General features: G+C 45.0%; 1 protein-coding gene across 7 annotated transcripts in view; it reads left to right on the forward strand.

Annotated features, from left to right (window-relative positions):
* The window catches only part of adgrb1a (adhesion G protein-coupled receptor B1a), a 658,584-nt gene that overhangs the window by 277,060 nt on the left and 362,622 nt on the right, over positions 1-18,902 (forward strand). For all 7 annotated transcript variants that reach the window (XM_085992449.1, XM_085992450.1, XM_085992451.1 and 4 more), the window contains exons 6-9: positions 607-771; positions 3,659-3,823; positions 9,804-9,905; positions 11,727-11,833. In XM_085992449.1, the coding sequence (XP_085848575.1) occupies positions 607-771; positions 3,659-3,823; positions 9,804-9,905; positions 11,727-11,833 (539 nt within the window). The remainder of the gene's footprint in view (positions 1-606; positions 772-3,658; positions 3,824-9,803; positions 9,906-11,726; positions 11,834-18,902) is intronic.

Raw genomic sequence — 18,902 nt, forward strand, 5'->3', positions numbered from 1 at the left:
TCAGCTCACTCATACTGTGCACTTCAGTGATCTTTCACAGAATCACAGAATCACAGAAACCTCACAGTGCAGATAGAGGCCATTTTGGCCCATCGAGCCTGCACCGACACATATCCCACCCGATCCCTGTAACCCCTACACCAACACATATCCCACCCTATCCCCGTAACCCCACGTATTTAATCCCCCTAACACTAAGGGTCAATTTTATCATAGCCAAATCAACCTAACCCGCACATCTTTGGACTATGGGAGGAAACCGGAGCACCCGGAGGAAACCCACGCAAACACGGGGAGAATGTGCAAACTCCACACAGACAGTCACCCGAGGCTGGATTCGAACCCGGGTCCCTGGCGCTGTGAGGCAACAGTGCTAACCACTATGCCACCGTGCTGGTAACTTATTTCATAACTCTATAACCTTTTGGGTAAAAGAGTTCCACCTACCTTACTTTCATGTTCCCAACTTCATAATTTTAGCCTCTGCATTCTGATCGTTGAATCCTTCACCAATTTACCCGGAACGTATTTGCTAATTCCCATCATAATCTTAAAAATGTATTGTTTTATTTATATTTATATTCCTTTGTTTTCTTTTTCAATAAGTGGATGGGAACTGGAATGATTGGTCTAGCTGGAGTCAATGTTCTGCCACCTGCTCAAATGGGACACAACAGCGGACAAGGGAGTGCAACGGGCCTTCCTTTGGTGGAGCTGAATGCCAGGGTTACTGGTCTGAAAACAGGCCGTGCTTTCCAAAACAGTGTCCAGGTAGGTTTCATTCATTCAAAAAGTCAGTTCTGTGCTTTTTTGTGGATAGTTCAAGTGATGACTAACAAATCATTAAAAAAACATAGGGGGGAAAAATTCGTCAGCGACCATTTTGGGTCGCTAACATCGCCTGGGCGCTAAATTTAGCACCCGGTGAAAAATAGCGCCAGCGATCGGTAAATTCAGTTTTAGCACCCCAAGAGGGAGCTGGAGTGCTAATTCAAGCACTCCACTTTCTTCTTAGAATGCTAACCCCGAATATCGGGGCAGTGCGTTCTGCAGCGCTACGCACTGGGCCACGTAGCGTTGCCGCACGGAAGGGCTCCTCCCCTCATTAAAGGGGAGGGCCCAAAACCCACAACTCTGCGGGGCCCTACCTGGACCACCGGGGAGTGGGGTGCCGTGCTGCCAGATCGCGGCACGGACCCCGCGTTGAAAGACGCAACGGGCCACGACAAGTAAGTCGGCCAATTTTTTTACCCCCCGCCCGCCACCTCCCCTTTAGTTAGCACCTCGCAAGCCTCCTGCTGCTCCGTTCCCGCCCCCTGAATCAGTCGCTGTCATCGCCCGCCGCATATTCAAGGGGCGCAGGCCAATTTTGCAGACGGGGCGAAAACGGGGCATTGCGCACGATGATGACGTCATCATCACCAGCGGAGCGGGGTGCTACCGGTTACCGCCGACACTATACTCCCGCTGAAGTTAGTGGGAGCCGTTAGCGGCGCCGCACGCGGGCAAAAAGTCATTTGCGCCCCGTTATCGCCCCCCGGTGACGCTAACAGGAGGCGCAAATGCACCGAATTTCTAGCCCAAGTCTTAGCTGGCAGGGATGAACTTCAAGATTTCAATCTAAGCTGGAGTGTGACCTTAAACTCGAATTTTCAATTATTCCTAAAACATCCAGGCCCAAAAGCCCGCAGTCCTTCCTCAGCGTAAGTTCTGGCGTGTGCCCACCAGGAATTTCCACCACTGACTCTGTCAAAGTATCCAGGGCCATGGGGAGGTTCTCTAATTTGAATATGGCTTGGAGGTGCTCGTGCTCGTGCCATTATTGGCATATCTTGGGCTCCACCAAAGCAGAGGGGGATGTGCAAATAATGCGGTGCTGGGCAGCCTCTCTTCAGAAAGGAGTCCTGTACACGAGAAATTTATTGAAGGACCTATTGGCCCCCTTTTTAATCTCTCCCAGGATAGATGTTTCCTCAGGGGTCCAGGTCAGGAACCAGGACCACCAGATGATCCCACGCACGCTGAGTGCGCCAGTACGTTTTGTTCATCCTGGCATACCGGCAGCCCAGTGTAATGCAAGCTGGAGCCGAGGAATTTCTCAGCTTGGGAATTCCTTCCTCCTGGCTCTGACATAAGTGTTTATGTTTGGGACAGATGGAGGTTACGCTGCAAACTGGCCCCACTGGAAACTCACCAACAAGACTGGGACCCGATGTATCTGGGTCTTGGCCTAATTCCTGGACCTTCTGCTGCACTCTCGGCAAATTTATGATCTGCATATTTTTGGGAACCATTGTCTGAGTGGCCGCTTGCCTCTTTTATGTCCATGGAGTCTACAACAGCTGCAAATCTCAAAACATATTGGTGAAAGAGCCATTCCATATCCTCTTTTCAGGACTATAGCTAAATGTTATGAGTTATATTTTTCTTGATACTGACAAAGCATTGCCCAGTGGCATAGTGAATCAGAGTCCAAAAACACTTAGATTATGTAAGTGACCTGGGCCATTTCGAATATGATGGGGTTAATAATAGGAAGCTGGTAATGTTGCATAGCAACTGTTGGCTCGTGAAATGATCTCTGCTTTGGCAGGGTTGTTCCAAGCAATAGTTTGTTGTCAGGATTATTGAAGTGAGCACCCTGCACTAATGTACCATTATAATATGATTGTCTCCCTTGATTGGTAGGGAAGGATTTTCTGATTAAAAGTACACTGTTTTAACATACTGGGGACATAGTAACGTCTTAACAGTGAAGAAATATGATGTCAATCTGACAGTCAATTTCACCTCCTGTGAATAGTGAAATTGGATTAGTTGAAGGGTAGCTTCACTTGAGACTTCATCCTCACTGACAATACTTTGGTGAAGTCTAAATGATGGTCTGATGTTACACTAAACTCAACCACAGTCCATTTGATAAGATGAGCTGCAAGCCCATTCTCTCTCCACAGTGTCTTCCTCATAGATAACAAGGGCAGCATCGTAAGTGAAGTCCCTTTTTTTCCCTTTTGATATGTAAGATAATGCTGACAAGAGGTAGCAGTAAAACCAACGAAGCAGCAGAAACCTTCTGCTTCCTCGGTCCAAATACTTTCACAAAGGCAAAACACTGCGGATGCTGGAAATCGGAAATAAAAACAGAAAACGCTGGAAATGCTCAGCAGGTCAGGCAGCAATTTTGGTGCGAGAAACTGAGTTAACGTTTCAGGTTGATGACCTTTCGTCAGAACTTCCAAATACTTTCATATAGGCTAGTTCCTGAAGTATCTTTTACTTTTCACCCAATATGCCCACACTGTTATTAGTAGGCTCTCATTGTGCTGGTATCCCTGATATTTTCTTCAAAAATTTTTTTTTTTCCCTGTTTGAAATCTGATGTTGTATTTTCTTGTCAGAAAGACCTGGAACTCGAACCCATAGCTATCTGGCTATGAAGCGAGCACTCTTACTGTCATATGCTGAGTTGTTTTATGTTCATTACAAGAATAAAAGCTAATACAACTGTCTCGGTGCAGGCTACAGTCAGCAGATGCCATGTGATGCTGGAATGCGGAGGGTGCTGGAGCTCGAAACCTGACGCATTCATGATTACTAAGACTTTAAATGTTCCGGGTAAATTGAGGTCTCTTAGCAACATCGATGTCTTGTGTTACAGTGGATGGAAAATGGCAAAAATGGAGCAGTTGGGAACCATGCACCAAAAGTTGTGACGGTGGGACACAGCTTCGAGTCAGGGTATGCACTGGGCCATTTTTTGATGGACTGCTGTGTGATGGACCTCAAGAGGAGTACAGGTTGTGCAATGACAAAAAATGCCCAGGTAAATATTTTGGGCTGTGGCTATGTTGTAATCTAGAATTAACGAGGGTGGCGCATTTGGGAAATACCTTTGTGCCTTAACATTCTGTGCCATAAAATGATGAAGATGTTGGTTTATGGTTGCTATTCCAGAAATGGTAAGTCACTGAGGGTCTGCAGCATAGACTTACCTAGCATGTTACTAGGGATGAGAAATTAGAGTTTTGAGAGAATTGAGATATGGGATTATTTCCTCTAAATTAAAGAATAAGAAGAGATTTAGTAGAGGATTTTTAATTTAAAAACAGAATATAAAGGGTTTTAAGAGAGTGAGAAGACAGCTTATGAGAAATACAATTATCAGGAAAGACTGAACAGGCTGGGGCTCTTTATTCTAGAAATGAGAAGACTGAGAGGTGATCTGATAGAGGTTTTTAAAATTATGAAGGGGTTCAATGAGGTAGATGTAGAGAATATATTTTCACTTGAGAGGGAGTCTAAAATTAGGGACCATAAAAATAAGATCGTCACTAATAAATCCAATAAGGAATTCAGGAGAAACTTCTTTACCCAGAGAGTGGTGAGAATGAGGAAGTAATTGAGGTGGATAGCATAGATGCATTTAAGGGGAAGTTAGATAAGTACATGAGGGAGAAAGGGTGAGATGAAGTAGGGTGGGAGGAGGCTCGTGTGGAGCATAAATACCGACATTGACCTGATGGGCCGAATGGCCTGTTTCTGTGCTGTAAATTCTATGTAAATTTCTTTACACAGTTGTCTGAGTTTGGAATGCTTTGTTACTGGGAATAATTAAGGTACAGACCAGTGCATCAAATGGATAATTATTTATAGCATAGGAAAAGACAGGGTTATGGGGTGATAGGAGAGCAGAAGGATTAGTTTTAGATGGCTTTTGTGAAGAGCTGGCACAGATGCAATGGGCTGAATGGCCTCTTGTGTTGTAACTGCCCTACGGTTCTGTATGTCTATTTCACCAGAGGAAGCACAGAGGATGAAGGGAGGGAGCCGGCCTGGATTATCCTCGCAGCTGCTTTACAAATGTCACTGGCAGGAGAGGAGACTTGGGAGTAGTTTACTGTAAATCCTTTTCATTTAGCAAACTTTGTGTAATGAGACAGAGCTAGAAAGAAGCAAGAAGCTAAATAACTATGCATCAATAATAGATAGCTATGAATGGAGCACAAGGTATTAACGCATTCAAGGGACTCTGATAATGTTCAACTCATCCCTTTATTATAAATAGTTGCTGACAGTTGCTGCTGTGAGACACAATCATCAAATTGCTCAGACTTGCACCCAAATTAACCGTATGCATTGTTACTTAGCAACCGATAGATAGTGTCTCCATGACCACCGCTTCAAAATGGTTGTCAAGGTAAAACCCACAGAAAGTAGTGACAGAGATAATTACAATAAAAAAGCAAACATCAAGTTCAGGGAAGGAGGGATTGTATTTTCAGATTAAACAAAGCAATCTATACAAGGTTAGAAGTGCAAAATTAGGCTACGAGTTCCTTTGTGTGCCAATGTCTCATAGCTCTGCAGTACATGAAGGACTTTCAAGACTACATCTATATCATAAAAAGAATGTTTGCATGGCCTCTGAAGGTCAAAGGTAAAGGAATAAAAGATGTCAATATATGAATAGGGTGGAACACCGCCTTAATCTTTTCAATATTTCTACACTGGCTCCACCCCCTCCCCTGAATTTCATGGAGTCTCCTGATTTGGAATTAACACTCTCTCCCATGTTCCTTCAGGGACCTGAAATCCACAGTAATTGCATATAAGACTGTGCATAGTCTCAAAATCTCCCTAATTATAAAGAAGAAATGACAAGAACAATTTCCATTAATACAGCACTTTAGTTTTTTTTATTCATTCTTGAGATGTAGGCTTTGCTGGCAAGGCTGGCATTTATTGCCCACCTCTGACTGCCCTGAGGCCTTCTTCTTGGACCACTGCAGTCGATGTGGTGAATGTACTCCCACAATGCTGTTAGCTAGGGAGTTCCAGGATTTTGATCCAACTACAGTGAAGAAACGGCGATATGTGTCCAGATCAGGATGGTGTGTGACTTGGAGGGGAACTTGGAGGAGACAGTATTCCCATGCGGCTGTTGCCCTTGTCCTTCTACGTGGTGGAGGTCGTGGGTTTGGTTCGGTGCTGCCGAAAAGGACTTGTGGAGTTGCTGAGTGCACCTGCATATAGTACCCACTGCAGCTACAGTATGTTGCTGGTGGTAGGGGTGGATGTCAATCAAGCAGACTGCTTTGTCTTTGATGGTGTCGAGCTTCTCGAGTGTTGTTGCAGCTGCACCCATCCAGGCAAGTGGAGAGTATTCCATCACACTCCTGACTTATGCCTTGTAGGTGGTGGAGAGGCTTTTGGGAGTCAGGAGGTGAGCCACACCGTGCAGAATGCGCAGTCTCTGACCTGCTCTTGCAGCAACAGCATTTATGTGGCTGGTCCAGTTGAGTTTCTAGTCAATGGTGAGCCCCAAAATGTTGATGGTGGGGAACTCGGAAATGATAATGCCATTTAATGTCCATAGAAACATAGAAACATAGAAGATAGGAGCAGGAGTAGGCTATTCGGCCCCTCGAGCCTGCTCCGCCATTCAATGTGATCATGGCTGATCATCCAAATTCAGTACCCGGTCCCTGCTTTCTCCCCATACCCCTTGATCCCTTTAGCCTTAATAAATATATCCAACTCCTTCTTGAATATATTTAATGAATTGGCCTCTACTGCCTTCTGTGGTAGAGAATTCCACAGGTTCACCACTCTCTGGGTGAAGAAATTCCTCCTCATTTCTGTCCTAAGTGGCATACCCTTTATCCTTAGACTGTGACCCCTGGTTCTGGGCTCCCCGACCATCGGGAACATCCTTCCTGCATCTAGTCTGTCTAGTCCTGTCAGAATTTTATAAGTTTCAATGAGATCCCCTCTCATTCTTCTAAACTCCAGCGAGTACAAGCCCAATTGACCCAATCTCTCCTCATACGTCATTCCTGCCATCCCAGGTATCAGCCTGGTGAATCTTCGCTGAACTCCCTCCATGGCAAGAACATCCTTCCTCAGATAAGGCGACCAAAACTGCACACAATACTCAAGGTGTGGTCTCACCAAGGCCCTGTACAACTGCAGCAAGACATCCTTGTTCCTGTACTTCTGTTCTCTCTTCTTGGAGATGGACATTGAACAGCAATTATGTGGAACAAATTTGCCATGCTGCTCCTGCCAGCCTGATTAGGCGCGTTCAGCGGTGTTACACCGGGGTCGGGCCGTAATTCGAGCATGATCCAATAGCTTGACCTTTAACTTTCCACTATGAGTTTGGTTAGTTTCAGTGGACACTTTACATTGTCTTTCTGCACTTGTACCTTTCCTTCCTCTATGGCCTCTCTCTTTCTCTCTCTCCCTCTCTCTACCTCAGTTAGGCATGGGACTTAGCCGACTCTGGATAGAAACAACTTTTATTGATCACCAAAGTGATTTTATCAAAGCCAGCCACACTACAATTGGCAAATAAACAGACTGTTAGAAAATAGGCATAAGCAAATCAAAAGTCACAGATATTAAATAATCTACTTTACAATTCCTGCCATGAACTCTGCATGGTTAAAGGTGCAAAATATGAAGTCATGCTCATAATTAATGCAAATTATAGTACATTCAGAGAGAGACATTGAACCAGACTTTACCTAAACAAAGCCTTCAATCAGGCTAGAGAGTGGGTTTTTCCTTGTGAGAAATAACCAAAACAAAAATATATGATTCTAACTTTCATAAAACATCTGCGATAGTATTTATTGGGGGGAATCAAGTCAAATAGCGCAAAAGATCACAGAATTTTAAGAGTAAATGAGTTACGGCTGTAACTACAATACGCCCAAGTAGTCGCGATCTTTTAAGTCCGACCATTGAACCCTTCACCCCATACCAGACCTGCCCACAAAACAGGCCCCCCGCGCCCAGTAACCAAGCTCGTGTTTCCTCCAATTGCGCTTGGTCGCGGGGTGGGGGGGGGAGGTGCATTACATTGCGCCCAGAGTCTCAGGCCCACAGGCACCCGTGCTCATTATGAATCCAGCGCAAAGCAGCTGACCAGCGGTGAATTAAAGCCTCAGGCCTGCGCTTTAATGACACTTTGACGGAGGGCTCATTTTCTGACTATTCCTCTGCAGGGAGGGAAACGTTAAAAAATACTTCAGACTCCGTACAGGGCAATTTAAATGAATTACAGTAAAAATTTGCAGGACAGAGAGATAAGTGTTGCTTACTTTGTAGTCTCCAGTCTGAAGGGGAATTATTTTTCTTCACCTTTTACACTACCCCACGATTCCATTATGCCCGATTACGCTGACTGTTTGCACTGCTTCATGAGAGGTATTACGTTGGGCGCCATTTCACCACGGCCAGACGGGCGCAGTGCCAGGCGCATTTTGGACACAATTCGCTGATAGCGCCCTTGGAGGAAACTCAGGGCCACGTTTACGTTCAAAAACCATGTTTATACGATGTCTATATCCAGTCCTCTCCTGAAATAATGGTAGAGTTCTTCCAGTGTTCTGGGCTTGGTGTTCTCTCACAAATACGCACATACATAGAGATTCCATCACCCTCTATTACACAGAACATAATAAGAAGAAGTTAATGTGCAAACGCATCGCTGTTGGGAATTACCCAAAGTCACTTGCAAAATTTGTCAAAGTAATAGCCAACCTGTACTTACTATGATTATCAAAATATTTGTCATAAAAGAATGTGTGTGCTCACTGATTTCAGTAGTAATGGACTCTGCGTAATGTTAGGGAATTCAGCATAGGCAGATAGATTGAATGTACGAAACTTCAGCTGCAGTTCTTCAGTTGCCCTGTGTTAATCCCAATCCTCTTAATGAGTTGCAGTTAGAGTCCAACATTGCTATCAATCACAGTCTCAGTTAAAGTTCAAGCTCTGTTCCCTTGGCCACAGCTTTAAACAGTGACAGATAATTCTCCACGATATGCCAAAAGGGGCTGATGAAATGACATTTTGTCATAATAGCATAAGAAGATAAGACATAGGAGCAGGAGTCGGCCATTTGGCCCCTCGAGCCTGCTCTGCCATTCAATAAGATCATGGCTGAACTTCTACATCAACTCCACTTTCCTGCCCGATCTCCATATCCCTTGATCCCCTTAGTGCCCAAAAATCTATCGATCTCAGCCTTCAATATACTCATTGACTTAGTATCCACAGCTCTCTGGGGTAGAGAATTCCAAAGATTCACAACCCTCTCAGTGAAGAAATTTCTCCTCATCTCAGTCCTGAATGGCCGACCCCTTATCCTGAGACAATGATCGCTAGTTCTGGAATCTCCAGGCAGGGGAAACAACCTCCCAGCATCTACCCTGTCAAGGACTCTAAGAATTTTATACATTTCAATGAGATGACCTTCTTCTAAACTCCAGAGAGTATAGGCCCATTCTACTCAATCTCTCCTCATAGGACAGCCCTCTCATCCCAGGAATCAATCTAGTGAACCTTTGTTGCACCACCTCCAAGGCAAGTATGTCCTTCCTTGTGTAAGGAGACCAATACTGTGGATAGTACTCCAGGTGTGGTCTTATCAAATCGCTATACTGATTCTACATCCTGATTTTCTGGGCTAAGATCCTTTCTCCCTACTGCCTTTATCTTATCCTTTATTATCAGGGCTACCCCACCTCCTTTTCAATTTTGCCTGACTTTTGTAAAAGTCAAATACCCTGGAATATTTAGTCATATGGCTGAGTCTTGTGAGCGCACCATCAACAATACCATAATCAAATATAAAAACGCAGCATTTCAGGGTCAAGGCAGGGTATATTCGGACACTGCAGTTGAATCCTCCTATTTCTCTTTTTCATTACCTGAATGGCATGTAGGACTGAAAGAAGTGTTGGGGCTTAAACAATTTATTCGTGTTAACCAAGGCATAATTTCTGCTTCAGAACCTCATGAATACTGTCAGGAAGAAAATTACAACTCAGTAGTGTGGACGAAGACACCGGCAGGCGAGTCTGCAGTTGTCAGCTGCCCACCAAGTGCTGCAGGTAATTATTGCTGGCAGGGAGTGGCTGGGAGGAAGCCCCATTCTCCCCTTTGATGGGGAGGTCTAACCTCCGCTTGAAAATTGGACGTTCTGCAGAGGTACGCTGCTGGAAGTGGGGAGGAAAGTTAATTACTTTCAGACACTTTGTGAAATACATTGGCCTCAATAGTGACACCCACACGATGGGCTGGAGCGGAGTTGGGTGGGGGTTAAAAATTAAAAATCAGGGACCGTGTCCCCAACATGCTGCGTACGTGCCTGCTGCCGTTTTTACGGGTTGCATGGTGTCCATGTGTCCCGCCTTGGAGAGGTGGGAAACTTCATTATCATAATGAAATGAGGCTCCCACAGTGCAATTGGGAAACTGATTTACGGCCGGGTTTTCCAGGGCTCGGGAAACCGAGCAGCGAACTGAAACTTCTGGCTCCAGCAAGTTAGTACTTTTTTTAGCACTCCTTGTAGGCCAGGAGGATTGCAGTCGATTGCGGCCTCTCCTCACTGCCACGATCAGCGACTTCCCCCCCAAGCCCTGATCTGTCCCTCGCCATTGCCAGATCCGCACCCGCGCCCCCCCCCCCCACCGCACGCCCACCCCTCCGCCACCCCACAAAGCCCCAACCTCTCCTCCACCATTGTCAGGCTCTCCTCCCACCCCTACCCTCACCAAGCCCCAATCCCAAGCCCCGATCACGCTCTCCCGATTGCCGGAGGCCATCCCCAAGGGTCCCTGGATGTGGCCTTCTGCCGCTGGTTTTCCAGCCAGCCTGTCGATCTGGGAAACGGAAGATTAAAATTATAATGAGGCCCTGCCATTAAATGTGGGAGGACCTCCACGCCCGACCTCTCCGGGCTCCCCGCTACAGTGCAGACCCGAACTCTCCTCGTAAATATCGCAGCAATTGTCTTTGTTGAGAGTAGTACTCACAATTTAAATAGATTTGTTTTCCACTTTTGCCAATTGAGTCTTTTGGCTAGTTTTATATATAATTAGTGTAGTTGGATATTGGGAGGGGATAAAAACCTTAATCTTACTCATGGAGAACCATGTAGATCATGAACATACATTGCTGTCACACGGGTGTGTGGTCTTCGGAAATCCGAAGGAGCATAAAAATGGTGGGAGGGAATTGTTACTAATTTTCCAAGCAGAAAACCCAATATACCTTTAATATACCTGGGGTTATCATCAAAACAGAGTACTTGAGGCAGAAGATACTGAGAGAGCAGCAAACATTGTTGCCTGAATCATGGACCACCGAGATAACATATTCTGAAAGAGAAGCAGTGAAGCGTAAGGGAATAGGTTGAGGCACTAGAATCTGGGACAGTTGATTGTGAGTAGAAGTGGAAAGGTGGAGCCCCTCAACCAGGGTATACAAGTCATGGGATCTTCAGAGTTCATCACAGGGGAATGCACTATAACATGATTGTTTTGTACAGTAGGTCAAATTGCTTCACAACTAAGGGGACCTGCTATCTATTTCTGCTTAATGTGATGAATTTCCCTTGAGTGGTTACCATGGAAGAACAGTACTGGGCCTCAGATCAGTAATTAAGAGTATATTATTTTGACTTTATAGGGTAGAAATAATGAACTGCATTGTCCTTGTACAAACATTTAATATATTCTTGGCAAATTCAATCTGTGCTGTTTAAATGCAGGCTCAACCCACAAATAAATGGATTAACACCTGCATTAAAATGGGGTGGAGAGGAATTTTTTACGTGCATGTTAAGCATTTGTACAGGAACAATGCCAATTGTAATTTCTCCGTATAATGACATTGAAGAATGCCACAACTAATAATTTTAATGTTCTCAGGAATAATCCTGAGAAATTGTGTCCTAGATGATGAGGGAATCGCTTTTTGGGAGCCTCCGAGTTTTTCCAAATGTGTTTCCAATGACTACCAAATGTTGCAGTTAGAGGTAAGTGTATCACTTGATACTCTGTGCAGAAGGTATATTGTTATGGCCAGTAAGAGGAGAATTTCTCTGCCGACTCTCGTTGACGATGCCTGTTACTCACTTCTTTCTTTTCACTGTTCCACCATATATGGGAAAATGCACCATTTGTGCAATAACTGGATGGTATTTTTGGGCATTTTTCTCTCCACCCTGTTGCTTTTCTGAATCTCCTACATTAGAGCTTTAGTAAAATCTCCTGGTGATAGACATGTAGGGGGCCATGGCAGTTGTCCATTTAAGAGGCTTAGATGTTATGTAACATCTTTGAATCTTAACTGTCTTCTGAAGTGGCCCAGCAAGTCACTTGGTTGTACCAAACCATTACCAGCGGTTTAAGAAGGCCCACCACCATCTTCTCAGGGCAACTAGGGATGGGCAATATTGCTGGCCTAGCCATCAACGCCCACATCCTGACAATCAAGAAAGAAAAATAAAACACCAGAGGATTCTGAAAGGATCTTGCATTTACCATGAAATTTCTCTGCTGTAGAATTGACAAATTTGATTTCACGTTTCAATGAATTGCAAAATTAAAAAAATATTTCTCAAATTAACAAGTTTATCACTACCAACATCCTTAATGGTTAGATTTAGTTATGTAGTATCAGTGAATTTGAAATATAAGCTCCCACAACTGTTTCTGCCCTCATCTCTGTCCTCGGCCTCCTACACTGTTCCAATGAAGCTCGAGGAACAGCACCTCATCTTTCGATTAGGCACTTAACAGCCTTCTGGACTCGACATTGAATTCAACAATTTCAGATCATAACCGCTGCTCCCATTTTTTTGGATAGAAGCTGCTGGCAATGATTCTGCTGTTGCCATTTACAGATCCTCTAGACCCATCTTTTGTTTCTTGACTTGACCCATTACCGCCCCCGTTTTGCCTTGCTCCATCATCCCTTTTGTCATTTAATCACTCCTGCCTTCCACCCTATCACAGACTTTCCCTTTTGTTCTTTCCTCCCCTCCCCACTTTCCCTGCCTCTGTAATTGCTTAAAACCTGTTGCATCTCTAACCTTTGCCAGTTCTAATGAAAGGTCAATGACCTGAAACGTTAACTCTGTTTCTCGCTCCACAGATGCTGCCTGACCTGCTGAGTGTTTCCAGCATTTTCTGTTTTTATTTCAGATTTCCAGCATCCGCAGTAATTTGCTTTTGTTAAAGACAAATTGTGCTTGACTAAATTGATTGAATTCTTTGGTGAAGTAACAGAGGGGGTTGATGAACTTGGTATGGTTGATGTTGTGTACTGTATATGGACTTTCAAAAGACGTTTGATAAAGTACCACATAATAGAAGCCCATGGGATTAAAGAGATAGTGGCTGCATGGATACGTACTTGGCTAAGGGACAGAAAACAGAGAGCAGTGGTGAGTTGTTGTTTTTCTGACTGGAGGGAAGTGTTAAGTGATGTCCCCCAGGGGTTGGTATTGGGACCACTGCTCTTTATGATAGATGTTAATGACCTGGACTTGGGTATACAGGGCATAATTTCAAAGTTTGCATATGACACAAAACTCAGAAAAGTAATAAACAGTGAGGAGGGTAGTAACAGACTCCAGGCTGGTGAAGTGAGCAGATACTTGGCAGATGAAGTTTAATGCAGAGAAGCAGAAAGTGATTCATTTTGTGTCAGCCATCGCTCGGTGGGTAGCACTCTCACCTCTGAGTCAGAAGATTGTGCGTTCATGTCCCACTCCAGAGACTTGAGCACAAATCTAGGCTGACACTCCAGTACAGTATTGAGGATGTGCTACACTGGCAGAGGGTGCCGTCTTTTGGATAAGATGTTAAATCGAGACCCCGTCTGCTCTCTCAGGTGGATGTAAAAGATCCCAAGGCACTATTTTGAAGAAGAGCAGGGGTGTTATCCCTGGTGTCCTGGCCAATATTTATTCCTCAATCAACATCATTAAAAAAACAGATTATCTGGTCATTAACATGTTGCTGTTTGAGGGACCTTGTTGTGTGCAATTGGCTGCCACGTTTCCTACATTACAACAGTGACTATACTTCAAAAGTACTTCATTGGCTGTAAAGCGCTTTGGGATGTCCTGAGGTCATGAAAGGTGCTGTATAAATGCAAATCTTTATTTAATTTCTTCAGAAGAATGTGGAGAGGCAATATAAACTAAATGACACAAGTCTTTGAAGGTGGCAGGACAAGTTGAGAAGGCTGTTAAAAAGGTATATGGGATCCTTTGTTTCATAAATAGAGGCATTGAATACATAAGCAAGGAAATTATGCTAAACCTTTAGAAAATACTGGTTAGGCCCCAGCTGGAGCATTGCGGCCAATTCTGGGCATCATGCTTTAGGAAGGATGTCAAGGCCTTAGAGAGGATCCAGAAAGATTTACTAGAATGGTACTGGGGTGAAAGACTCCAGTTACGTGGAGAGACTAGAGAAACTGGGGTTGTTCTCCTTAGAGCAGAGAAGGTAAGGGGGAGATTTGAGAAAGGTGTTCAAAATCATGAAGGGATTTGATAGAATAAATGAGGAGAAACTGTTTCCAGTGGCAGAAGGGCGGGTAACCAGAGAGCGCAGTTTTAAGGTAATTGGCAAAACAACCAGAGGCGAGAGGAGGAGAATTTTTTTCATGTAGCGAGTTGTTATGATCTGCAATGCGCTGCCTGAAAGGGTGGTGGAAGCAGATTCAATAGTAACTTTCGAAAGGGAATTGGACAAATACTTGAAGGGGAAACATTTGCAGGTCTCTGGGGAGGGGTGTGGGGCTAATTGGATTGCTCTTTCAAAGAGCCACAATTGGCTGAATGGCTTCCTTCTGTGCTGTATAATTCTGTGTGTCCTGGCCAATATTTACACAACAAACATACTGAAACAGATTAAATTATCATTATTACATTTGTGGGACCTTGCTGTGCACAATTTGGCTGCTGCGTTCCCTACATTACAACAGTGACTATGTTTCAAAAGTACTTCATTGGCTGTAAAGCACTTTGAAATGTCCCAAGGTCGTGCAAAGTGCTATATAAATGCAAGTCTTTCTTTTTTTCTTTCAAGACAGCAAATCCATTTCAACAGTAAACCAGGTCTTCCAACTCTTACACCTTGAGTTCTGTGACACAATGTAAATATTTTCATCTCCAATAGTCACTATAAGGTTTTAATCCAAAATACCTGCTGTCAAACCTCTCCCAGGTTGGTACCACGGTACTCTTCAGGGTCGATTACCAGAGGACACAGATTTAAGGTAATTGGCAAAAGAACCAGAGGCGACATGAGGAAAAAGAAAATTTACACAGCGAGTTGTTATTAATCTGGAATGCACTGCCTGAAAGGGTGGTGGAAGCAGATTCAGTAATGCCTTTCAATGGGGAATTGGATAAATACTTGAAGGGGGGAAATTTGCAGGGCTATGGGGAAACGGTAAGGAAGTGGGACTAATTGGACAGCTCTTTCAAAGAGTGACTCAGGCACGTTGGGCTGAATGGCCTCTTTCTGTGCTATATCATTCTATGATTCTACTCACTAAATCAAGGAGAACTCCTGAATAGAAAAAAAAATATTTACTGATTTTATATTAAAGGACATGGATTCAGATACCCAGCACTCGTGTCTAATCAAAGGGCAAGAGTGAAAATATGATTTCAGTAGAGTTATTCACACGAAGTTGCTGTACAGCGATATATTCAGTCTCAACATCTTTGATTATTTTTCTGAACTAGATAGTGTGAAGGTACAGTTGTAGCTAGTTCATTTGTTATATCAGGTCATAAGCTTGAAGAACATTTGTTAATATGACTGCAATCTACTGGTTGAAGTAGCCAATAAAAATAGATTATGATGCCTTCCATATTTATCTTTTTTTTAAATGGACCACCGAGTTCAGTTGAGAGTGGCAAAGCCGAGGAAATTCTTGTTGGATTCTGCTTGTAGTGGAAATTTTGCAAATGTTTGTTGGGATCACAAAACAGCTTAATAATTCTTAAATGATTTGTACACAGACTACCATTATGTTTTTTTTTAAATTATCTTTATTATTTTTGTAAACACCTCTCGTGATTCTACCACTACTCAGCATTCTCTGAAAATTCAATCTGTGTGCCCCCAATTCATCTTCCTGTTGCCTGCTCATTTACGTGATTTCTGCATGCAGCCAATGCTTAACGTGCTGTTGAGTGGCTGCACACATCAGGAGGTGGCCCAAAACCGATACTTGCTAGCACTAGTTAAAGCTAGCCTGCACTGCTTAAAGCTAGCCTGTACCTCTTAAAGGGGAGGTGCATTGTGGCTGGAGCAGGTGCTGCAACTCCTTTGGTGAGTTGAATCTGGCCTGGGAAAGAGAGAAGAATGGCTGAACATGGGAGAGAGTGGACACCCAGGTTTTCTGACACTGCACTGGAGGTCTTGATGGAGGAGGTGGAAAGGAGGAGAGACGTCCTGTATCCACAGGGGGCCAGGAGGCCCTCCAGACATACGATGAAAAGGCAGTGGGAGCTGATAGCCGTGGAGCTCAATACCACGAGTCGAGCCCCAAGGACCTGGATGCAGTGCCGCAAGACGTTTAATGACCTCACACGAGTGGTCAAGGTCAGTGAATGCATCTTCAAATGCTATATCCTACCACCTGTGCCACTAGCCTCAGCCACTGCTCAAATCACCACACCCCTATCCCTCACCTACCAGTCACCTCTATCAATCAAGACTCATACCGAACATGCATATGCTTCACCTCACCCTCACACCCACATCTCACAGCTTGCACACTGTGCCAGCTATTCAACCATGACAGCCACATCACCCAAACATATTGCACGACACTCACTGACACACTTCCCTCTCTCTTGCAGGAGAAGGTAGCGCACAACAGAAGGCAGCAGGACCTAACCAGAGGGGGAGAGGTGCGCCTGCATGCTCTAAACACCATGGAGGAGATGGTGCTGACCCTCATCAGAATGGCCATTCCTGGAGCTGTGGCCAACGGCAGAGCTGAAACCATTGAAGATGACGGTACACTCATCCTCCTTCTCACATTGGTTAAGAAGGCAAATGGTATGTTGGCCTTCGTAGCGAGAGGGTTCGAGTACAGGAACAAGGATGTCTTGCTGCAGTGTACAGGGCCTTGGTGAGACCACATCTTGAGTATTGTGTGCAGTTTTGGTCGCCTTATCTGAGGAAGGATGGTCTTGCCATGGAGGGAGTTCAGCGAAGATTCACCAGACTGATACCTGGGATGGCAAGAATGACGTACGAGGAGAGATTGGGTCGATTGGGCTTATATTCGCTGGAGTTTAGAAGAATGAGAGGGGATCTCATTGAAACTTATAAAATTCTAACAGGACTAGACAGACTAGATTCAGGAAGGATGTTCCCGATGGCAGGGGAGTCCAGAACCAGGGGTCACAGTCTAAGGATAAGGGGTAAGCCATTTAGGACAGAGATGAGGAGGAATTTCTTCACCCAGAGAGTGGTGAACCTGTGGAATTCTCTACCACAGAAGGCAGTAGAGGCCAATTCATTAAATATATTCAAGAAGGAGTTCGATATATTTCTTAAGGCTAAAGGGATCAAGGGGTATGGGGAGAAAGCAGGGACCGGGTACTGAATTTGGATGATCAGCCATGATCGCATTGAATGGCGGAGCAGGCTCGAGGGGCCGAATGGCCTACTCCTGCTCCTATCTTCTATGTTTCTATCCCACTTCCTCCTCATCCCGCAATCTCTTCTGACTTGCAAGCTGCAGATGGTGTAAGCATGCACCTCTTACTTTCCCTCCATCCCCTCATCTTACCTTGTGACTTTTTCCTTTCAGATACCCAAGAAGTGCAACCTGGCCAGGCAGTGGAGGAACATCAAGAAGAGAGTGATGACACACTGGCACTTGAATTCACACTCGCAGCCACCAGCTCAGATGCTGACACTGTGCGTATCTTTGAGGATAGCACAGAGGCGGAATCTGCACGTGGTGAGACACCGGGCACAAGTGCGCTACAGCTAGGGCAGAGGGCAAGGATAGTGTAGGTGCCAGCACACTGGAGGGTGAGGTCACACACCATTTTTGCTGCAGATGACTCGGATGAGTACTTTGATGTGCCAGGCTACAGAAAAAGGCTGATGGGTGTACACACCGAAATGCTTGGTGCATTGGGAAGCCTGCCAGAAAACCTGCGTTCAGTGACAAGGAGCATGGAGGAGTCAGGCACCAACTTGGCACAGGGCTTTGCACAGAGCCTGGAGCCCATCCTTCCCAACATGGAAGTGGTGGCCAACTCCATTAGCACACTAGTGGACCCACCCATGATGCATTGTCTGAGGGCCAATGTCTCAGCTTCCATTGCAGAACAAGCAGCTTCCACCAAAATTCTGAGTGCTGCAGTGGAAGCTCACGACGGAAGTGATGCAAGGTCAGCTTGTTGCCTTGCAAGCTCAGACTGCTGCCTTCATGGCTGTGGATACCTGTGTTCAAAGGGGCTTGCAGGGTGTCACAGCAGTATAGCAATCTGTCCTCCAACAAATTAATAGGATTGCTGAGGCGTTGCCCCGGGGGGAGTGGCAGTGACTCCATGGAGCAGGAGCCTGCTGTCCTCTCTCAGGATGACAGCATTCGTCCTCCCATCACTGTCACTCTGCCAATGCCCTTGCTGTTGCCTGTCAGCCAAGCAGCCCAGACTGCTGCTGCCCATGCCGAGATGGTACAGTCTGAAGCCAGGCCTTCTAGGCCCAGATCTGCTTGAGAACGTCCCCCAGGGCCATCTGCAGTCTCCTCCATAGAAAGTCAGCAGCCTTCCACCAGCCATGATGTAGCTACTGGGGTAGCACTGCGTAGGAGCACTCGGACAGGCAAAGGCACACAAAAGCAGGCACTCAAGGAATGCATAAGGGTGATTAGTTTACATTTGTATGAAATATGGCATGATTTAATTTATAAATTTGATTTGGAATGATTATTTTGTGGTGGCTTTTATTTTGCATTGTGGCCAAGAGGACAATGTGATGGTCAGTGACAGAGGGAAATTAAGGAGTGTGGTACTGTTGGTGAATGGGGAATTGGGGTTGCAGTTA

This window comes from Somniosus microcephalus, chromosome 7, assembly GCF_052327205.1.
Source record: "Somniosus microcephalus isolate GS21.2 chromosome 7, FLI_Smic_1.0, whole genome shotgun sequence".
Classification (NCBI taxonomy): domain Eukaryota; kingdom Metazoa; phylum Chordata; class Chondrichthyes; order Squaliformes; family Somniosidae; genus Somniosus; species Somniosus microcephalus.